The 24,653-nt window shown below is 42.1% G+C and overlaps 1 protein-coding gene across 1 annotated transcript in view; it reads left to right on the plus strand.

Moving 5' to 3' along the window:
• Nucleotides 1-858: 858 nt before the first annotated feature.
• myo10 (myosin X) overlaps nucleotides 859-24,653 on the plus strand; it is a 107,381-nt gene continuing 83,586 nt past the window's right edge. Inside the window, exons 1-2 of the mRNA XM_061255018.1 lie at nucleotides 859-1,296; nucleotides 23,930-24,028. Coding sequence (XP_061111002.1) covers nucleotides 1,276-1,296; nucleotides 23,930-24,028 — 120 coding nt within the window. The 5' untranslated portion in view covers nucleotides 859-1,275. The remainder of the gene's footprint in view (nucleotides 1,297-23,929; nucleotides 24,029-24,653) is intronic.

Raw genomic sequence — 24,653 nt, forward strand, 5'->3', positions numbered from 1 at the left:
ACACTTACACAACAACAAGGATGCAAGAATTAAACGTATAACTGTATAATAAAGTACACATAACAATATACGTTATAATAGTGTCATTTCTGATCAGATAATTATGATCATATCACATCCCCCAATGCGGTATCATGGACCAAATGCAAATTAAGACACCCAAACTAACCTGGAAAACTACGCATGTAACTATGTGCAAAAAGAGAAACCTTAGACGAACACATGTTTACGGCCGAATCCGTTATTATACTCCAGAGTACAAACCCTACTGGGCCAGACACCTCGTTTTCGGACAGAGTAGCCTACAAGCGTCCTTCTGGTCTTAAACGGATTCCAAACAAACATAGGTTAGCGGCATGAAAAGGAGATTTACCCTAATCCTGTTCTCGTGGCACATTTTGTTTTGTTTGACATTTAGAATGAAACCAAAAATAAGGTTGACTACGTGCAAAATAAAATAAAAAACAAAGGATGACTCCACGTCGACACCATACAACTTTGTTTAGGATCCTTAAGAATCTGAACAAAGGGGATGTGTATGCAGCACAATAATCGTTAAAGACAGCATTTCTTTTTGGTTGGGCACCAACAATTAAACAATGTACAGTGGATTATGTTAGAAGTGAGCTAGGAAATAGACTGATCAATATATTGCATAAAGGGCGGTATTTTCTCTGGGTCTAAAATAATTAGAATTATTGTGTAAACTAAAGCAAAGCTTTAGATACACATTTTTTGCGAACCGTAGTCGGCTGGGTTTCTCTGTCGTGTTAAGATTTCGCTTGAAACAGCAGGCGGAGTCAGCGAGACTGTGCAGTGGATTACTTTAACAGTCAAAGCGTGCTGGGAGGAGCTACAGCACACAGCAAGTCACACGAAACTTCAGGGCTACAGTTTGCTTACTTGACAATATCTGACTATTTACATCTGCATATTATATGTAGAGACAAAGTGCCATTGCGCTCCACGTTTGGTGGCTTTTCGGCTTTTCGGTGGCCTTACAGTATATCTTTAACTTGCATACAAGGACGCATGCATCTCTGAATGAATGAAAGGCACATGGTATTTTTTTTTTTAGTTCAGTAATCTCCGAAACAAAGGCAGTTCTGTGGATAAAGTGTTTTTTTTTCTCCTGTTGCCCCAAAAGAATACTGGAAAAAGAGAATGTCTGAAACGGACTAAAACGGGAAACCCTGGCTGATATTTATCATTAACACATGGTTTGGATGGAACTATTGCATTCTGTAATCCTTTTGGATTAATTACACAAGGACCATGGATAATTTCTTCACAGAGGTGAGTTAACCCGAACTTAATTAAAACTCAATTGATATGGAGATGGAGTGCGATATCATTTAGCCTGTTAATTTGTGTTGCATAAAAAATACTCACTGAATCCTTTACGCAGGTAATTTGTAATGTTATCGGATTGGTGTTTCCTATTGGTAAACCCAAAGAGCCCTCATTAGGAGTTTGCCCCATTTAAACAATTTGTTAAGAGAAATCAACTTTTATACCTGATACTTCATAACCTAGGCCTATTGTATATTAATACGATGGAAGCCGTTGAAGCACGACCAGATCTGTACGCTATAGTGAATTAAACCGGTGAAACACACCGGGACAGATCTTCTGGAAGACTGCCCAGTGGAACTCTGTGGGATTTGGCATTTCATTTAATACTAAATGCTTTTTTACTCGTTTCCTGTATGAGGTATTTATAGAAGTTAAATGTATAGAGTAGCTGTTAACATCATCGGTGAAAAGTTTTAAGTAGCGTAATTTGCTGGACAGCGATAATTTCCCACTTGTTGTCTATCCTGTAGCAACAACATACTAGCAACTACTACTAGCCTACTGCTACTACTACTATTACGACAACTACAACTACTATTACTACCAAAAATGACTAGCATTACAACTGTTGCAACTACTACTACTACTACTACTACTACTACTATTACTACTACTACTACTAATAATAATAATAATAATAATAATAATAATAATAATAATGATAATTATATGTGCGGGTTTCGCAGACAATAAAGTTGGTTAATAATGTTTTGGGTTTTGAACTTATATTTGAACTGGTACACGTGATAAAGTGAGCGTACCTTTAGTCGACTGATACTATGACTGTGGCATAGACTTTCGAAACGTCTGTAATTCCAGGGAAAGTCAGTCTTCCTACTCCGATATGAGTAATGGATAAGCGAGAGCGTTATGTGTCACACCTGGACTAGCAACATAATAGGCGTTTTTGTCCCATAAAGTGTTGCGTAGGCTGTCCCAAATGCATCTTTGTAAAGTACACGTTTTGTCGTGGGAGTGGCTGAAAAACATTCGCATGCCCTTCGCTTGTGGTTAAATAACTTTTTCACAATTTAGAAGTCTATTTCATAAACCGGTTGCAGATAATTGTCAGAGTCTTGAGCAATTCGAATTGCCACTCATGATATCCAGAAGCAATAAAAATGAACAGCTGACACATCCATTTGCCAAAACTGCCAAGACTCATACAATAGTCTCAAATATCGCTCTCATGCCTTCTCTCTCTCTCTCTCTCTCTCTCTCTCTCTCTCTCTCTCTCTCTCTCTCTCTTCCTTTTAAAAAGGAAGGGGAACTTGACAAGGATGTAATGTAATGAAGTGAACTGTTCTTTCCAAATGTGATTTTTTTTTGTGTATGAACTTAACATTGTACATAATTGAACTATGTTCAATCTAAGTCATAGAGAGGCTAGTTAATTGTTACTGTTGATAATGCTGTTTAGAATCCGTTGCTTACATGGTTTTTCCGCTTTCGTCTGCATGACTACGTCACCTTTTGTCAACAATGTAGGGTCACTTATGTTCTCACCTGCCAACGCTCCTTGCTGAATGGACTGTATTTGTTCAAATCGCAAGCAATATGGTTTTCCATTGGCGTTTCAAAGGCGTCGTTTAACTCCGCCCACCAGGAAGCAAGTACCTGGCTGTTGTGGTTGGGAAAGCTCCTGCACGCTTGGCTTGTCCGCAGATCGGCTGTTGTGCTCAGTGAATAGAACGACCAATCCGATCAGATGTTATTTAACGATCAGTGTGTCTATGCACAAATGGCTGTGCAGCGACCAGGTAAAAAGCTTAATGACAATAAAAAAAAAATCACTGGTTCACCTGTAGAAAAATAGTCCTCTTCAAGTGCAGGTTGCCCTCAACTGTTCTTGCTTTAAGAACAGTTGAAGATTGTCCTCTCAAAATGCAAATATTAGGTTTATTGACCAGGAAATAAACACTTGTGGATGGATTCTTACTGCTACAGAAGGACACCGTTTAAGTAGAGCATTTTCATCAGTCTGGCGTACCTTGAGAATTGTCAACTGGGGGTAAACCATACATTTGAGGAGAAATTGTAGCCTTATGGGGAAAACAAGGGATACATTTACATGGAGAGGACTATGCGATGGCTGCATTTCTCATTTGCGGAGCTAAACATAGTATCCTAATGTTTTTCATGCATCCCCATAACACAGAGCTTAAAGTCAATTTAGATGAGAGTTGTTCGGTCAAAAAGTAGCATCGCTGTTTTAAGAGAGGTCTATTTATTTGAATTACTCTCAGTTTAATGTAAATACATTAAATAATATTACTATTAGCTAGATTCTGAACACAAGTCACGTTTTCCTGCTGAAAGTTCTACAGAACTGTGAAAAAATGATGATTCTTAGAACAGACATCCAGAATGTTTGCACTCAGATAACCAAATATTGTCTAATATGTATAATTCTAAGTTGATGAGCATGATTGCATGTACATTTTGTCTTATACTGGGTGTAATGAAATCACACTAGGCTCCGTAGATTGCATTAGAATTGGACTGCTCCAAAAGTAATGTCATGGGAATCAGATATCTTATTTGTGTGTGCTTTATTCAATATGCAGCAAATGCCCAACAAGAAACAAAAGTACTTTTATAAAGATTTTTCTCCAACTGGCTGTTGCACCATATAATTAATGAAAAATTAAAATAGTCAGGATTTTTTACCTTTTTACCATTAAAAATGGTCCACGTCGCTGGTGTGTTAATTCATTTCTCTGAACCATGTATCAAATCACGGTCCTCAAGATTGCTGGTTTTCCACCCTCCCGTTACCTGGAAGTCAGGTGGGAAGACCGTCTTGCCAATCAGTAACACTCACTGTGCAGCTAATTACCTGGGAGAACATTAAAAAAAGTGTGTTTTTTTAGACATCCTTATTCCATGTGCTAAACAACATTGACTTTCATCCAATAAATGCAAAAGCTCCTCCTCCTTAATCCATCCAGGAGAGGCTTGCTAGCATTAGTGTTCTTTGAAATGTCTATGACCAGTGGCCACTTCTTTTAACTCTTTAAAAAATGTTAGGAGGACTGCCAACCAGGGTCACATTCATTCTGGCTGGTGTTCGATTCCAGATGCCAAACTCTAATACTTTAGCTAAATGCACCAACAAAGTTCACAAAACTAAATTAATACTGGCATTACTAGGTTTGAGTTTAAGGTAATGAAATTACAGAAATGTTTTTACAGAATATTTTGGCCCATTGTTTTGACTTTTTGCTGGTGTCTATCATCCACCATATGGGAACCAAAGACCTTTACAGGCTGAACAGTACAATGTCTAAAAGGCTGTCTCAATTATGCATGCAGGGCTATGGTATGTTGCCCATTGCCACAGTAAGGTGCAAATTGCTTTAGAATGCAGGTCCTTCATCCAGGCCTTTATGAGAACATGGCCTTCAACCTCAGAAACTTAACTGCTGCTGTAAGTGAGCCAGGCCTATGTAACAGAGCCTTTAAAAAAGCTGGTTCTAGCACTTTCTTTTCTTCCAAAATGTAAAAGTCCCACTTCCTGCCCATTCACTGTTAACATTCCTTCTGCAGGCTTTTAATATCCCACATGCTTTTCCTCATGAGAATGAAAGCCTCTTATCCTGCTTAAATCAAACACAGTATAGCTAATTAATTGCAATTGTGGAAGAATAGTCTGGATCGTTTCTGAACAAGTGTTCAGTATTTTCCCTGTTTTGCCTCAGTGGGTGTCAGTCACATTAATTAGTTATTTTTCATTGTGTCGAAATTCTAGGTTCAATTATGAGTAGAACACTGCAGTTTAAAGTAATATGTCACTGAGTGGGTGAGTATTTTTCTTGAATGCAAAACAAACAACTTGAAAGCAAGAGTCTGTGAACTTGATCAAAGGGCACAAACATGGCATCCAAGCCCCATACAATGGGGAGAGGTGACATTGGGTAGATCTGCTGAGTACTGGAGGTGGTGAGCTGGGTCCCTTCTGAGGATGACTGTTGTCTACACACTCATGGACAAGTGGATGATTGTCAGCATTACTGTGAGGGATAAGTGCCTGATGGTTAAGCTCCACAGAAGAAAAGAACACACTTATTTGTCACTCATGGTCAGAGTCACACATGCTCTCTATCTTTCTCTCTACCCCTCTCTCTCTCTCACACACACACACACACACACTCATACATGCAAATGTTGATGCCCAGGTCTATTGCTGAGACAGAGAGATCGCAAATCTCCATTTGGATTCATGTGTTCCTTTTCTTACTGTCCAATTACTCTTAAAGGCATTAGGCATATTCCACTAAAAGCCATTTGGCTGCTTAATGATTCAACAGCTATTGTACGGGGGGCCATTTAAAAGGTGGCCATTAACAATCTTTTTGATGTTGAACATTCATTAAAGCCCTAGTGCAATTTGGACAATACTGATATCTGTGGCAGGCAAAGCCTTGCATTGTGTTCTCTGTGAAACCATGGTAGTTATTATGCCAACATCTCTTCATTAGTAAAGGCTGTTCTTGTACTTAAAGAGGGTTAGGTTATTGCAAAGTGGAACCTCGAGATAGAAACCAGTCTATTATCTCAGTCCGAAAGGACAGTGTCCCTTCCTTGAAACTCAGTGTTAGACTGTGTGCCAAGTGGGGTGATGAGTGCAAATCCTATAGAAGGCTACACTGTTTAACGGAACTGCCCAAACCAGTCCATTCAAATCCTGATATAAAAGGATACGCTTCATTAGGGCGGTATGTCTATGTGTGTATATGTACATGAGTGTATTTGTCTTTGTGGACCAGCATTTGTCTTTGTGCATATGTATACACAGTGAAATGTCTAGGGTTAATTTGACTTTAACACATGAATCCAAATGGGACCATATTTAGTATTTAATAGTTGATTTAACACTGAAATTTTTACTATGTAGCCCTTTGTGTGTGGCTGGGTATATGTACAATTATGTATTTGTATGTATGCGTTCAAGACAAGTGTACTATATGTAAGACAAATGCAGTCTTCTATGTTCTATGTGAGTTTTTTTACTTGCTAATATTTGGATGCAAAGCTATTTTTACAATGAAGTTAAAAGCAAGTTGTAAGGTGTTCTAGATAACAGTGTGCAAAATAATGCAAATTTAAATGTAGAATGGAAATGTGCAAAACCTGTTCATCTTCAGCTTGATCGTTGGTAAAAATGTTGTGAGCAGGTATTTTTGATGTGGATACTGAAACGCATATTATTTATGTGCTCAAGGTTGTAGAGTGAAATGAGAATGTGACCCAGTTCTTTAAAGTAAAGTGAATGAAGCACACTAACGCTAACTTCACATAAGTGGGCTGGTAAACACAGTGTTGGACAGAGAGAACACGTATAGTCACCACATGATCAGGGTTTGACCTGGATTCGCATGCTAATTTTCAATGCTAATGTGGTGATGGCCCGTGCTTGAATCACGCGAGTCTGTGTCATGCTGTCAGACTTTGAGACGTCGGCCATTTGCGATGTAAATCACACCATGCTTTGCATGAGAAGTGGTCTGAATTATATCTTCTTCACAATAAGCAGTTAACAAGCAGTCTACTAGAACTACCATGATAATTCTTAGGCTAAATAGTTTAATGTATACAGGTAATAGTGTGACATCAGATTATTTATCAAATCAACAAAAATGCAATATTGGGGTAGGCCTATATTCTGCCATGTTTCCGCGTTGTTCAAATTGCTAATAACTCTCCATACAACAATTAAGAACAACTGTTATGACTGTTTAAAGAACACCTTTTCTAAGGAAGGCAGAGATATTTCAACAAATTATATCTGTTTGCATTGTACAAAGGCCTGGAATCAGTCCATTTTGTGAGGGTTGTGTTCGAGTTAAATGTTTCTTGACCCCAGTAATGGCAATCGAAGCATGATTATGTCTGAAGTATAAGCGCATTCAGTTTTTGCTTCTTAGACTGTCTCTGTTGGTTCTTGCGCTATACTTGGGTGTAGCAATCTTGATATTTTTCAGGATATCTGTTGAGCAGGTAAATCAAAAGCTAAAATAACAATGTGAGGAGCAAGTATTGGCCAATTGATGAAAAGGAACATTTGACTACTCTGGTTTAATCCAGTTTTGGTCGTGCAGTGGTGAACTAGTTTAAGGTTTAAGGTTTGTGGTTAAGGTTTGTGAACTGAACTTACTGTATACCCATTGCTGAAGTCACTGACCAATTTTAAACCTCTCGTCTCTATCTGACTTTCAAGACCTTTACATTTCTCAAGTGCTTGAAACTATAGCTGCTGAAATAATGCTGCAATGGTCTTTTTTCTCCTGAAGCTTCATTTCATTGTTGCCTCCCATAACATCCTTATAGATTTGATTCAGTCACTGTTGATTTAAACTGCTAGGACTATATTGAGCGTTTTGTAGTTTTTCCCATTCAGCCTTCCTCTTGTTGTTCTCTCTCCCTATGGGAACAGAGAATGCTTTTGCTGTCGGCACTGATCTCTTTGTCCTGAAACACCTTTTACTTTTGGTAACAGTCCTCTGCCACAGTGACAGTTGCCATGGGTGGGGCTGAATTAGGTGAAGCACCAATTGAGGTGTGCCCAAACCTGGTGTTTGTATTGCAGCGAACTGGTTCTGTTCTATTTCAGTCAATGTGTGAAACTGCATGTTAAGTCTGCAGGTCATTCAGTCGAGCCAGTCAGCACAAAAACAATGTTTTGGCAATCTGTTTGTTTATCATCATGGATGCTTATCAAATTGAACGCATCTCAATTTTCACTTCCAGTCAGGAGCTGGCAAATAGCAAACAAATAAACACAAGCCTACAGAGCCGGAACTTGGCCCAGGAGCCTACCTTGGCTCCTTGCAGACAGCCACTCACAATTCAGCACTTCTCACAGTGGCCTCTGCACAACAACGGCGCCTGTTGTTCTCCCCCACGGGGTGAAACAGAGAGGAAAGGCAGTGTTTATGTTACAGCCTACAGCCCCTGCCTCTACTCTCAGCCTAACTCCCCTCCGCCCCCCCTCCCCCCGCCAAACCAACTCCCTCACCCCCTTTGCCTTACCACCGTGTTGCCACAGCTGGCCGGACCTATGGCTTCTATCTCCCGGGCAGCCAGTGTAAAACAAACACACATTAGGAAAGTAGGTCAGGTAGCCATTGAGAATGGACAGAGAATGGAGAGGGGGTTCCTGGACGGTGGGGAGTTTCGTCATCCTTTGACACAGGAATTGACTTCTCAATGGGCCAAAACAGACCAGACGGCAACATGAACAAAGGACTAGCCAGTTGTACCCAAGCAGTCTCTGCTGAGGAGCAACAAGGGCTTGGAGTTGATTGCTCGATTTAAGGGGCTGTCCAGTCCTTCTGACTTGCAGGTTTATTTTAGCTCTCCAATGCTACGTAACCCAGTAATTATGGCTCCAGTCAAATTCAAACCTTAAATTTACCACTTCAAACAAGGCATTTAGGGCCTGTAAACAGATTCAAACATCTCATGCCTGTATATCTGTTTAAGATGAAAACTATTGGCCAACACATCTGAGAAATTCAGTTGAAATGTACTTTTTATGTACATTTTATCAATAACAAATACCTTGTTTGATATTTATTTTAAGTTTGTACACTTATGAGTTTTTAGAAAAGGCTAGGCTTTTAGAGGTTATACAAATATTGGCAATCGAAAGCATAGAGCATATGCAGATTATGAACATGCATTAGCCTAAAGCTGTGAACCAACACTACAGGCATATTTTGTTTTCTGAAATAGAATAAAGAACTTTTGATAATAATTGAAGGACTACCTGGTCTCATCACTTTAACTCATTATAGACGTCAGCCTGTCAGCACAAAGGTCATGAGGCCAGGTTGAAAATATCAGATTAAACTTTAAAAAATGATGGTTTTGTGTTGACCTTTGAGTCAACTTTTCCAATCCAGAAGTGAGATTTGATATTCCTATAGGGAGAGCTATGTGAATCCAGCTCATGCCCTTTATGTTGATACGTCTGACCATACCGATGCAAAGGGAATGTGAAGTAACTGTGAATGACTAAACTACTTGCCATTATATTGCGCTATCCCATCATACAACTCTTGGGACTAGCATACTGTACATAGAAGACCACTTTCTGTATTGGGAGGCTGAAGAAGCCAAGTTGAAGGATCTGGGGAGTAGTTATCTGTCCGTGCAAGCACACGCAAGTTTCCCCGAACCTCACCAGTATTCTGGATGAAGTGCTTGGGCAAAGTGTTGCATTGTTTTGATCAGTAACTCACAAGCCCTCCAGGGCCCTTGTGCAACCCTGCCTTAAAGCATTGTACTTCTGGGTCAAACATGCGATAAAGAGGCTTTGGTCAAAGCCAAAGCTGTTGTTCTTTTACATCAGACTAACTAAATACACTAAATATTCTGCCCCCTTGAGCATTATTTCCCTTTGTTGTTTGTTTGTTTTGGTGAATGTACTGACAACCTTTATTATGTCATCCTTTCCTGCACACATTATTCTGTTCTGAAGAGGACGAAATGAGTGGAGAAATGACAGGAAATGTTGAATTTACTGGAGGAGACCCGCCTCTCAAAATGCCCTGGGCATGGTCTATAGTCCTTTGTGGTTTAGTCCCCCATCCCCAACTCCCGTTGCCACCCCTCTCCCGTTGCCTGGAGCTTCATGTGCAGAAACACAGACAGAGCACCTGCAGAGAGACAGACGAACAGAGACGCATACTGAAACGCATACTGTGTTGAAAAAAACCAGAGAATGCACAGAGATATGCTTTAATTCCCTTGTCGCCAACCATTTTGGGAAAAGTATAAACAAAGACGGACAGTGATGCGAGGAGGAACGGAAGGAGCTACGCATTAGTTGGAAGATGAGATAAAGAGGAGAGGGGCCGTCGGCCATGGCTTGTGGCGATTACCAGTCTGGGGTCTGGGGTCTGGGGTCTGCCTGGGGTCACATACGCCATTGGCGGCCTCCCGGTCTGTGAAAGCGTGCCGCTCCTCCCTGGCTAAACGGCTACGCTTCCTCTGAGGAGTTGGGGGGCCTCTGTTCTGGTGACATGTCACTGGTCATGAATCAGGCCCTTGTGCGGGCTGGTCCTCTCCATCACAGCCCAGCCGGGCCCCAGAACAGAAGGAAGCACAGTGGCCCATTCATGGCGGCCGTGTCCCATGTCCTGTGTCCTTTATCTGAGTGAACACATCAGACTGTGGTGCACACTGTGCATGAATCAGACCCTCGTTCTGTTCGCATGATTAACGTCTTAGAAAGCACTGGATGCAAGAATCAAGAGCTGAGTGACTAAACATTTACTGACGGGCTTAGAATAATAGACTGAGAAAATGTGTATTTGAAAAAAAGGTGACAGCGGAGAGTATGATTTATCCTGTCAGTTTGGACATTGATATGTCACGCAGGAATACTATTTTCCTTTTGCTTCTTCTTCCCTTTGAGCAAACTTAGATGTAGAATCAAAGGATATGGGAGTATGGCATTTTATCAGACTGTCAATTGTTAATATTACTCTTGTGACCTGGTGGTTGGGGGCTTTTTCAGTGTAGTGACTACTACTGATCAGTAAACCTGTCCAAATCTGAATCAGCTGCGTTTTCATTATATTTTATGAACATGTCCTGACCAGACATTTTTCAGTGGGTGTAGCTCCTTCCCTGCAGTCATGTGAGTCGGGCTGAACTCATGAACTCCATATTGGGTAGAGCTCCCATTTTCTGCCAATCAATGACACACGAACCTGCGAAATAAGTTACTCACCACAGCTATTGGCTAGAGCCATGTAATGCAGCTTTGGGCCACCCATTCTGAGGTTCATCAAGCCCCAATCTCCTGTCATTACTTTCCTGCTAGTCTTGCTGTCTGGTGGTAAAGCATTGTTACTACAGGAGTGAGTCACAGCTTGAGGGAGGGACACAGCTGTACACAGAGTTGCTTCCTCTGGTCGCAGGCCAAAAACATTCAGTCGGATCACAACAGCCCGGAGACGGGGCTGCAGCTAAACACACTGAGCACAACACCCAGCTTTGTTGGTATCCTGTAGAGCAGCAGGAGCCCACAGGTGGCATGTGACCATGCATAAAGGGGCTGTTGCTTTTCAGGGAAACACAACCCTCTTCCATCCCCTCGGGTATCTGTTACTCAGGGAAATGCACCCAGTAAGCAGGTCTAACATTACAGCCCACTGTTGTGGCAAATGGAATTATTTGTTGACAAACCAGAAAAAGCCTACAAAGTAACTCGAGTGAGTGAGTAATTGGTACAAGCATAATCAATAATGCTAGTCGCAGATGTATTTTTGTGAATATTTTCTGATGGTAACATAAAACACTGGGGGCTAAATAAATAAATAAATAAACCAGAATATGCTTCTGTACAAAAGCAAGGTTTTTTTTTTTACTTCAAAGCTACATTTGTTTCAAAGGGGTATTTGAAAAACCTCTTTCAACCTTGAGTACAGGAAATGTGTTTTGATGTTTTATTCATCGTTAAAAGGAAGCCGATAAGTCACTGGCTCTGTATTTAAATTTCAGTGGCTGTGCTGAAATGAGACAGAGCTTCATTATTGTGCTCAGATAGTGTTTCTTTATAGTTTATTGGCCAATGATTTTTAGCATGCTAATTATGGTCATACTGATGTTAATTCCAGGACTCATCCTGGATTTAATTCGGAATTAACAGAGGCTGAACGTTCTAACAGCCTTGACCTTGAATTGGATGTATTCATTTCCTGAAACATTGATTTATTGATAATTATTTCCTGATTACAGGTGCACGTGTAAACCACAGTCAAATGCAGCATGTATTTATGAACCAGTGTGTTTTTGTATGTGCTCTTTCTAGGTTATTCAGATTTAGAGCAGGCATTGTCAAATGTATCGTCAAAACCTTTAGAGTCAGAACATTTTTCATGTATAATTAAAAGAAATCAAAAAAGAGTCAAAATCTGCTTTTTGATGATGATAATTTTCCTCTAAAGAAAGGAGCCTGCCCCTTCATACCTCAAACAATCTCATAATAAAAAGCAAATGTTTGCCAAGATTGCGTGTTAAAAGCCATTCTTTGGGTGTATTGTTGGGCATAGCAAACAGTGAAAGATACATATGGGGTTGAATGGTGTGATGAATACATACCGCTCACGTCACTTAGCACACAACGCTCTGACACACAGGCTGAACTGACCTACCATCACCGGGAAGGAGAAACACACCAGTGGGGTTAGTGCTGATTTTGGCAATGGATGCTCACATTGCAGGGCTGGAAGTCATCAGGCAGGGTTTGACTGACCGATCTGTTCAAGTAGTACGATTTCAATGGGCATAGGTTTCTTTCCTTGATGCCCTTATATAGCCTTGCATTCTTCCAACCATCACCAGCAGGCCTTGATAGGCCTTCTTGATATCTTAAGCTTCCTCTGGGTGTGAAGGGGGAGCTTGGATTACCTGCTGTCAGCCCCACAGGGAACCAGTTTCGAGGAGGAAAACTGGGAAAACCAGAAGGTGAAAGAGTTCTGCTGTGTTGCGCTGGCTGTTAGTCGTGACGCAGCTTGCCTTTGGTGGCTTGGGATTCTTCACCTGTCTGTGCAGGTTGGGGACACGCGCAAGGGTGAAGGGGGGGGGGGGCGGAAAGGTGTGACGAGGCCCCCGAAAGGGCAAAACGGGGCTTTGGCAGGGAGGGGTCCGCTTTTCATTACGCGTGCTCGCGGTGAGGAGAGAGCTGGCGGATCTGTGGCGCTGCTGGCAGGGAGGTGTCGACATCTCACCTCTGGGAAGGCTGCTGAAAGCATCTTTTGCCGAAGCGATAATGGTTTCTCGGTTCATGCCCCAGCATGCCGCTAAGGCCATCATCCAGATGTGGGCGTAGATTTGACAGCTCTCTCTTTGGGGATGATTGCTGATGTGTCATGGAGAATATTATTTAGGTCGGAGATTGCAAGGAACATTGACAGTAATCTGGCAAGTAATGAAAGGTCGTCTAGTAAATATTATATTTTAATTGTACAGGTATATTCCATTTAGAATATTATCTATAGCCCATTCCCTGGCCACTGCACATTGCATACTGGGTCACTGAATTCAACTGGCACTTTAAAAAATGAAATGGTAAATAAATGCACTACGCCATTTGTTTTTAATGTTAACATTTTTTCAGGGATGGCCTAATTTAAACAGCTGCTGTCATTTCCCTTTTGCGATATCTCTGAGCTTTCCCACCTCTTTTTGTGTGTTCCCACAATGCCGTGTTCCAGATGTCCTCATCCTCAGCCATAAATTCACCCTGATACACCCTACAGCTGCAGTCCAGCAGAAAAAGAAACACAACATTGCTTTTCTGTTTAACCAGCGGTACTTTCATATGCAGGCAGCACCAATACTCAACGATATCAATTATATTTTCTAGTGCAGAAATTTGATCCATAGCATAGATGACACTGCCGTTTAATCATTAAATGGAAAGATTGGGACTGGCGCTCACTTAAGCTAAATTACTCTCTGCTGAAAAAGCAAGGATGTGCTAATCAAGAGCTGCATCTCACATTGTTTGGTTTTTGAAGTTGGCTGTTATCATGGCACAATAGAGGCTGTCAACATGGCCCTGAGCAAGAGGAAGAGCCCTCTTCAACCTCCCATCTCGTGTAGGCCCTACCCCAACAACACTATGGCTAACCTAGGCCTTCCATACTGGGTCACTGAGTTCAAGTGCATTCAAACAGAATTGGCATTGTGTTGTGTTGAACCTGTAGAGGGCTTATTTTGTTATTTTGTTTGATGTAGTCCAGAAATTCATCTTTATTCCCAAGAGTTCATCCATGGAACTAGTGGATTAAAGTGGACCGCTCCAGTCCTCATGGGCAGTGAATCTGTAGAGGCCGCAGTGTCCCTCACTCATTGACCACTATAGCCGCACTGACATTTCACCAAGAGGGTGCGAAAAGCCTTTGGTCTCTTTCGTTCTTGTCAACTTGCACAACAGAGTGGTTACTGTGCACTGATGTGATTTTGTAGGTCAATTTGTAAACTAAAAGTCTGAAATGAGTATGGCATTTATTATTATTATTATTATAAACTCGATAACGTCATAGGTCAAGCCATTAAAATGAAAAGAAAACATTAAAATGACAGACCTCTTTTCGAGATGGTCGTGATTCAACCTCACTTCAGGGGGCATACCACAGAGGTACAACCCTAGAGAGACAGGAAGCCAGCTGAACAGCTTGGACATTGGTCTGTGCGAAAGTGCTTGGCTGTGAATTACTTTTACCTCATTTAAACCCGTTGGGCAGTTCCTCAAAGAACCGCCTTTGGTCAGTAGGCTGATGTGTTTTTTCAGTGCCGAGTCCCAAAATAAACAGGTGGTCTTTCAGATTGGGCAGGTTTATTCAGTTCTGCTTAACCTCAAAGTATATCTAGGCCAATGGGAGCAGTTCTGAATGTATTGCACATTTTTAAAGCGGGGGAAGAAGGGATTTTCAAAGGAGGGGACATTCTCAGATGCCATCTGTGGTTGATTGTGATTCCTGCACATGTCAGATGTAGGAGTAAAACTGGATGTTATAAAATGCTTTTATATAAATAGCCAAATTCTTCCAGTAAGTATATTACAATAGGGGATAACCAAATCCTGAATAAATAAATATATTTTTAGCCTCTATCCAGGCAGGAGAAGATCGCATCTTTGTATTTTTCGAAAATGTTTTAGAAAAGTGGATCCAGCTACTTTCCTAATTTCTCTTCTGAAACAACACTGACCTTATTTTCAGGTGGTGTTCGTTTAGAGGTAGGCTCTGACCTTTGCCCTCGCCCCTGCCTGCTTGGTGTGTGTACGTTTCCATGGGCTTTTCTCCACACAGTGGTCGTGCAGCAGCGCTGTATAACGTCTGTCACTTCGTCTGTTTAGCACTGCTGTCAAGATCGCTATTGTCAAGACAATCCCAGGTCTGTTTGCAAGGCAATATCCTGCTCCCAGCAAGCATCAGCAACTTCCCTCTTAGCCGCCGTGTTGGGAGACCACACGCATAGGGCCGGCCTGGCCAAGCTGTGAAGGAGGCATCGGATTTGTAAAGCCAGCATGTCAGGGCGTTGTCGTCACTGCAGGGCCAGTTCTCACAGAAGACTTTATGTGTCATGCTCTGGCCTATATAACAGAGGCTCCTTCTCTCTGGATGCTAACCGGGCTGAAATGACCCACGTTCTGCATACGGTTGAACCGTGAAACACTATTGTTTTTCTCAGATCGTGAATTGCTCGTGAAAGGTTCCCAAAAGAGTTTTTGTTTTCTAAAGTTTATGATGCACTCAAAATACACTCCATTAACATCCATTTTGCAATCCACCAAGCCCTTGGGATCATAAAACTATCTAAATAAATGACGGAATATTAGCGGCTTGCCTTTTTCATATTACCTGTGATTGGCTGAATGAACATTTTTAAAAGTTGAATTGTAAAAATGTGAACCATAATTGAGCATTTTATCTGGAAATGATTTTTCCCTCTTAGGAAAAAATATATTTTTATAGTTATTGCTGGTGGTGTACTAAATTGGGCAAAAGATTCTGTAATCTCAATGGGTAGCCACAGGTCTTTCCTCTAAAATGTCTGAAGTTTCACTGACTTAAAAGCAGTTTTAGAAATTTGCTCTTGAAAAAAAAATCTAAGGAAACGATAAAATGTATGCTTGCACATACCGGCTTCTGTTCAAACAACTATATAGGCCAGCAAAGTCATCGCCCATGATGGATAACAAGTCCAGCCTTGACACCAGACAGAGAATAAAGACTGTCAATGATGGGTGTGTGGCAAAGTTACACATGCTGTCCCCTTTTTATGGATGTGTGTTTTATGGAGCACTCCTCGCAAAATAAATGGAGAATTCAGAGCATGCACATTCTGTGGCCAAAGCAAAGCTGTTCCTTTGAGAGACCCGCGTAGCGTGAGTGTCATGATTAAATTAGGCTTGACCTTTTTCCTGATTAGAATAATAGTCCAGCCCAAGGGACACTGCATGAGATGCAAAGCTGGTATCTGAATTCGAAAATGGGTGTAAGGTTAACAGGAAGCTTCATATAAGCAACAGAAATGGAGTTCAAATTCACCATCACAGAATCTGTATAATCCTGTATGACAGTACATTACATTACAGGCATTTAGCAGACGCTCTTATCCGGAGTGACGTACAATGAAGTGACATACATGCGAAGTACATGCGTTGCAGGGCCTATTTTGAAATAGAGGAATTGGATTAGTACTGGAAAATGGAACCTCAGAAGCCAGTGCTATCTATGGCCACACGCAAAAAGCATTAGGCCCCTAATCACACTTAAAACACAGTGCACACAGCATTGTGTTTCACTTTGAATAATATATTAAAGCTTTGTGTTTTGTTGTAAAGGTGGTGTTTCACAGTTTGTAAATTATTTATGGTTTGTGTATGTGTACGTGTACGCGTGTGTGTTCATTGCGTGTGTGTGCGTGCATGTGCACCTGTGCAGATATGTGTATAAAATACAGTCCACTGGGTTGGTAAACAGAAAAACCTGTTCAAAATTGACCAAACACATAATACAAAAACATAGCCTGTTATTTATGTAAACACTGCAAGCTCTACATAAAGTAGTCTTTTATCACAAATTTCTGAAAGCAAAACACTAAAACTAAAGGTGTGTGTTTTGAGTTCAGAATTCTTTAAGTTGTACACTGATTATACACTCCGATCACTTTATTATGTAGGCCTGTGCAGGCAGAAACATGTTGTTAATGAGAGAGGTCAGAGGAAAAGGGCCAGACTGGGCAAAGCTGACAGGAAGGAGACCAGAACAGAAATAACCACCCATTACAACAGTGATATGCAGAAGGGAATCTCTGAACAAACAAGACATCAGACCTCTAAGTGAGTGGAGAGGCTACAGCAGAAGAAGACCAATAAGTCTAAAAAATAAATCTAATAAATACCTAATAAAGTGCTCACTGAGTGTAGGTTTAGATTAATAGTCAAAAGGGGAGTCAAAAGTGCAGTTTGGGCCTGTGTTGATAACTGTCTTGATAACTGTATACTCACAACTCTCTTAGTCTTGTTTCTGGACTCGAGGCAAAAGCACGTCAAGGCCGTTCATTTGTGAAACGCGTATGTTTGAGGAATTAGATCACTGGCAAACCTGGTGCCATATTCCCTCCTGTGTGCAGTTGAGTGTGGGAATACAGGGGCTTGCAGTGCGTGTGTGGAGGGAGGTCACACCATCGTTTGAGGTTAATGTGGAAGCCGTCTTTCAGAGAGCGCTTGTTGATGGTGCACTCCGTCTCAGGCTGGCGCGATGCACAGCTGTCGGTTTTGCTCCACCGATTTTATGCACCATGTCCCACCACCTGTTCCAACCAACTGTCCCTGATGTTTCCACTGGACAGAACTGCACAATCCAGAGCTCTGCTGGGCCCTGTGCTGTTTTTGCAAGGTGGAAGTTGCCCTCTGAGGTAAAACTTTGGTTGTTTGTTCAAGATGTACGGTTTTTTGGAATGAAATGTCTGGAAACATCTGGGTCTGGGACTGGTTTCGGACATGTGTGAACTCGGTCCATGGGGGCGGGAGTTGTAATTTCCTCCTCAGGAGCAGACTCCAGGAATTTATGCTTGTGAAAAATGGCTGTTTCTGAAAGCGAGACTTATGCTGCGGCTGAAAGAGAGAGGATCTGCTAGACAGATTACAAGCCTTGCAGTGAATATGACAGAGAGAGCAGGAATCTCCAGCAGTAATTGCCACTCCAGTCCTGTGAGTAAGAATAAGCCAGCTTTCTCTTGTCCACTGACGCTTTTCCTTTTTTATTTCTACCTCTGTTTTTCACTATGAGAACATGCTGAAAGGTAAAAGCTACTCAAACAGATGTGATGTTCTTATCTGGGCGGCTGATACGAAAACTAAACAACCCCCTTTCAGCCATGTCCTTCAGGTCTGCGGCCTAATTGTGTGCGATCTGATTACCTCGGTAAAAAAGGAAGCTGTTTCTAACTTATCCCACAGAGGTTAATGATTGAACCCACCTGAAAACTGCAGAGGTCTCCTCACACTGACAAAATGGCTTACTATATTGAGTGAAGATGCATTTCTGTTTGCATTTTGTCACAGATGCTTAAATGCATTATTCTTTATGTGAGTTGGGAGTTAGACGTGGGCTCTGTGATCTCAGGGATTGTTTTAGTGGAACTCTAACTCAAGAGGTGACCAGTACACAGCCAGGCTGCTACTATGCTCTTCCATTGTAAATGTCCGATCGTATAAATGGGTTATTTATAATGCCTGATAAGGCTGTCAGTTAAGCAATGTAAAATATAACCATATGGAATTGCTAGGGTAATATCCAGGGGCATAAAATGTAAGCAAAACCCACCAATCTGTTTGAAATAATGTCTAAATCCGCCTGTGGCCGTCTGCAGTCTTGACCTGTTCTTATAGTCGAGGAAGTAAGGGCTACGTGCTGTAATTACAGAGTACTGGGGGATGGCTGTGTTCACCCTGCAAGGCTAGTCATCTGATCCAAGTTTCAGTCACCCTTTGTCTGTATTCAAACCTTAAAGCAGTGCACCAAGCCAAGCGCTCTCTGTCTTTAAGCATTAAAACTACAAGACATTTGTGAATGAACTGTCTAATGCATGGGAAAGAAAAGACTTGCACACCACACTCTCTTCATGCTCCAAAAAAACAAATAATAGGGTTTTGTATTTAGCCATGAAAACGGTTAACATCGCAACATCTTTTCTTTTCCAATACTCATATGTTCCTGTGACCTAGCAAAATAAATGTGTCTGTTTTTCCATACACAGCACTACCCATAAAACAGAGACCAACATTAAAAAAGAAGTAGTACATTTTTAAAGCAAGTCTATCAGTTTTTTGTCAGAGCTAACATGCTAAATGGACTCTTATCAGCATACTAAGCAGCCAGTATTAGCTGAACAGCTGAACAAACATTCATTCAGTCATAATTACTCTGAAAGAATGTTGAATTTGGCTGTTTTACAATACATACATTTGCAAATGGAATCAAGGATCCCACAAATTATTTAATTCATCATTGCACATTTACTGTCACACTCAACACATGGTACTGGTGCTGTCCCATTCACACGTGGTGGTCAAATGTGGTGCATTTGCATACAGAAACTATTTCACAGATTGAAGACAGGAAGCTCTAAATGGCGCTACCACATTGAGTGAAGAGCAGGGTGACCTGTGCCTCTCCTTACAGAATATATTTTGGTAAACCCCAATACACCTGCATCATAAAAGAATATGGCATACAGTACTTATGTTGATTCTGTTGATGTGTGATATAACCAGAACCCGAAATGCACACAATGAACATTAACCTTAATTATTTGTTTCTGCTGGAAATACCGTTAGCATCCGCCCTATAGCACAGGGTTATTGGAGAACCTGATTTATGGCTGAAAGGATAGTTAGGAAGGAGAGGATCCGTTCAGCACAACTGGCCACAGGGAACGATGCGGACAGCAGAGATAAGTCATGCGTGGTATGCCCATCTGGAAATATCCTAGCACTAATCCCCTATCTGTGATACTCATTTCTGTGGGTTTTAGGAGGAGCAACTCTGCTCTCATCACGTCAGATGAATGAAACAGTATGACATCCAGAGTTTTATTAAAAATGCTGAGCACAGTGTTTGGCCTTTTAACATTGACTTAAAAATGTTAGTCCAAAATGTTTTTTCAAAAATGTCGCGATGTGCTTTTTTTATTACAGAGAACAAGCTATTTTTTATGAGTGGTTGTCAAACCACGCATGCGGTTTTGGCGTATGGTGCTTCTGTTTCGGGGAGCGTAAGCATGTTTTGAGGCCCCGGCCTTTATTTTTCAGTGGCCCTCGGGCTGCTGGGCCCTCCCACTGTTGTGCTGATGGTTTCAGAGTTAATGATGTCTATAAAAGACCCCTTCATGCCGCTTGGCTCTGCCCGCCGTCCCGCAGGGCCGGCGGAGACCACACAGGCATCAGCACGCGTGGAGCCGGCATCGGCCTGTCGATGCCCCTCCATCCAGGCCTGGCGGTGGCAGAGAACCCACCTCCGTTTGTGATTAGAGCAAGCGTGAAGGTCCAGCGGGCAGCGGCCTGTGAAAGCTGTGACTCGTGAGGTCTATGTAAGCATACATCAGAGCTGGCAGGCAGGGGCGGTTTACTGGCCTTCATGGAGGGTGGGGTGGGGGCAGGGGTTGGTTACTGTCTGGAGAGCTCAGTGCTGCACCTGGCCTCTCTCTCTTTGTTAAAGCTGTGAGGATGTCAGTTCTCAGCTCTCCAAGGCCATTGAGGCTGTCCCGGTGCGGTGAAAAGAGTCGCTCCTGATGAGCGCGGACACCAATCCTATCTGACGCGGCGCGCCGCGGGGTCGCAACAGCTGGCCGTTAATAAGCACGCTGGCCAGGGGGACCCCGCAGGTGCGGTGGGCTTCCCCCACGCTGCCTCCCCACGCTGCCTCTGTCCACCGCAGGTGCAGGAGTTTACCCCGACCAACCGTCTCCCCACGCTGGCTCCGTCCACCAAAAGCACAGTTTCAGTGAGCGGCAGTAGTGTGGATTTGGGGGGGGGGGGGGGTGGCGTAACGGGGGGGAAGGGGAGATTAAGGGAGTACCAGCAACAATGAGTGTGCTGGGGTGGGTTGCCCCAACACACGACCGTTCCGCAGAAAATGGCCTGTTGATGCGGCTTAATGTCAGGACACAAAGGCCGTCATTTAACGGTGCTCGCCTCTGAACAAACAGACACCCGGAGGTGCGAGTGGGGCCTGTCATGACTGATCTGAGGCTGGCCGTAACTCACACTGACTAGATAATATTCATCTGGAAGGGCCCTGTGAACGGTGTTGATGGACAAAGAGCAGGCTTGGCTCAGCTTCATGCAGTAACTGGCTAATTTGAAACAGGATTCAGATTTGTTACAAGGCCTAACTGTTCATGCAGTGTTAAGAGTTGAAGATTGTAGAGGCCCTTTTTACAAAGAGAATGACTGATTGCAAGAAATGCTTATATTTGTGAATGATCCCTTATTAAAAATGGAATTACAAAAAACAAAAGTTTACAATTCTGAGGTATTTGTTGAAATTTAGTCTTGAAAATAAGTCTTTTACAATATGTCCTCTTGCTATATACTGTAATAGCTAAGCACCTATATTTTCTTTATTATTTAAGATAAATTAAATAAATGAATAAAATTTGTATTAAAACATCTCATCTAATATGAGACAATTTGATGATATACTATATATACTCTGATATGATGATACTATGAAATCCAATATTTCATAATCCTGATTAATTGAGTTCTGTTACAATTATAGGCCTTGGCTGAAGGCCAGTCTGAAGGCTTGTCTCTCGGATGTTCATATTTTATGCTTAGTTTAGTCTTTAGGAGCTAAGCAATGAACATAATCTCCTGTGCACTTGTTTGATATAACAGCATATACTCTATATCATCCTTTTTGGATCTGACGGATATTAATTCCATAACTAAAATGTTGCTATATTTCTTGACCGCTTTATGAGCGTATTTTCATTGTCACTGTATATGCCCTACGTTGCATTTTACAGAGCTCTCTGGTAAAATTCCAGCGTCCTTTGCACAACACAACGAGACATGATTCATTCAGCGTGTTGAGACTCGGACACCTTAGCTGTAGCGTGTGAATGTGCTGTGGGAATTTTAACATTGCGACAGGTCTTTAATTAAAACAGCATCTGAAACTGGAAAAGTTTTTTCTCTGAACACTTGGCTGTCTGTCAGCACATGCTGAAATGGTAAAACTGTGGTTTGCTGGGGGAGACACATGCATTTTTATAACAGTTCTGTGCATTGCACACTGTTATTAATGCATAAGCTAAAGAGAATTGCTATAAACAATATGTCTTATGAGCTTGTGGAAATTTTATGAGCATGTAAACACTCTCATGAGCTTGTAGAAACAGTTAATGACAGTCATATGAGCTTTGTTGCTGACTTTTAATTTGCCTTCCCAATAATAATAATAATAATAATAATAAATAAAAGTTTATTTTTCGTCTGATTGTCCCAATTTGAAATTGTATTCAAAGGCTTGTCTTATCACTGTAACTCTTGTTCACAGTGTGCTGCTAGCTCAATTCTATCTACATACTCAGTGCCTCCATAGAGTGCTCTATAGGCACAGCTGGTATAGGCTGATAGACAGAGAAGTTGCCATTGTAATGGCATAGGGACAACCTGGCCAACTAAAACCCTCCCTCCCTGGGCAAGGTTACGGTGAGGGAATTTATACCACTCTGTAGCCACTATTTTCATTGTTGAAGTGCCATCTACTCCCCTTACCCTCGTGCTACTGGAGTTACAAGGGTCAATGTATGCTTGATGAATTAATAAACCTCACTGTTTGAAAGTTGGACAGCTTTAGAAATGTCTTGTTTGTACAGGTTTGAGTACAGTCCCATGATACTCTGAGTAGACCATTTTTCCATGTTCTGCATTGATGTGTTAGCTGTTGTTGCAGGGCTCAATTCGGGGGCCCTTTTCTGAAGCCTCCCTTTTCGTCAGTCAGGTGTTCCTTCAGACGGAATCGGCTGTGTCAGTAGAGACTGGGTCTCTGTGTCGAAGGTCACCGTTTTACCGGGTTCAGAGGTCTCTAGGCCCTTGGCAATTTTCAAGAAACAACAACAGCCTGTCCTCTCCATACGCTTCTTCCATTAACAGGCTCTGTCACGCTAATGAGGCAGAGTGCAGGGGGAACATGTGGTTATGTGTTTAAGGGTCTCCACTGGAGGGCTTGACTATTTGGACTGCCATTTCTGTTTGAAGAGAGCTGCATTTTCGCTCACTCCAGAAGCAGGTCTCTTAAGAGACAATCGGGGGGGACTGCCGTGTACATTCCTAGACATAAGGCAGTAGAACCGTCGCCAAGGCGATGGGACGTAAAGGTCCGCGCCAGACCCGTTCGCTGCGGAGCGTCCGGTTGCTCTCTCATGTTGAGCCACGCTCCCTTCTGTGGAGACCAAGGCGTAAATCTCCTGCCCGTACCCGATGGGATTACTCACAGCTGTTAGACATGAGTGTGAAAATGATAGCTCCATAAAAGCTACCCTTCTCTGGGAGCGTACCTGGGATGGCCCTCAGGTACGCTCCTGAAAAAGTGAAACAGCAGCAGGTTCCCCCCTTTCCTGACAGCCTTGACTCACTTCTGTGATATGTAGAGGCTTGCGCTGTACTGTATATGGATGTCTCTGTAGACGTATTGTATATTTCGTCAATCCGTAAGCATACTCCGTGTGGAGGAGAACTTCGCAGACCGAAATGTAAATCCAGCCTGTGCTGTTTTTATTATGATCTGGGAATCCCAAAGGAGAAACCTTCAAAAATAGCGCTGTGATGCTGCGTTAGCACAGATGTTTTTCAGCTTTCTTTTGTGAAGTTTATGGATGCACCTTCATGACTAGGCCTACTCAAGACCATTGTTCATATTTGAGGGCTGCAGCAAAATTGCATCATTTTAAAGAAGCAAAATAGGTACACTTTAGTTATGTCAATTTAAATCATTGTTTCCGATGGTCTAACCTTGGTTTTGTTCAACAGGGGGACCGTGTTTGGTTGCGAGAGGATGAGCAGTATTACCCCAGCACCGTGTCTTCCTGCTCTGGAGGTGTGGTGGTCTTCACTACGGACTATGGGCAGGTAAGACCAAAAACCCTTCTGTAAATTGGAGTGTTTTCAGGTGGAAGTGGATATGGAGTCTTGATAAAAGTAGTGTCTGTGGTAAGACTTTTTCTCGATGTGTCTTTGTAGTACTATACTGATATGTATTTTCTAATCTCACTCATGCCATTATTGACATATAATCACAAAATTCCAGTATCCAAGGGTCTGTTCTCTTCACATGTTTTAGATGTTATATTTGTATAGCTGTTATTGGTCATTGTATTGAGGCCAGATTATAGTCCAGAGACAAAGCATCACCATGACTGACGATATGCAATGGATGCTGGTGGTTTCAGCGACATTTGGTTTATAACCTGGGCGACTGGAGTGCGTGTATACTTCTTCCTAAGGTCAATGACCACAGTCGTGTGACACTCTGTTGTGGGACTATAATTGGCCTTTAGTTCTTAAGGCTAGGCTGCTGTGTTCACTCACTACTGTATGTGTAACTATAATGCGTTATGTGCTGGGAGCTGGAATCCGTGACAGGACTGGTGTAGTTGAGAGATGTGCACCAGAGCCTGTGATGCAAGCCTTCCTAAAGTACTTTAGTTCTTTCTCTGGCTCAGCATGGAAATTCAAACTTAACTTTTTACAACTG

This window comes from Conger conger, chromosome 9 (assembly GCF_963514075.1).
Source record: "Conger conger chromosome 9, fConCon1.1, whole genome shotgun sequence".
Taxonomy (NCBI): domain Eukaryota; kingdom Metazoa; phylum Chordata; class Actinopteri; order Anguilliformes; family Congridae; genus Conger; species Conger conger.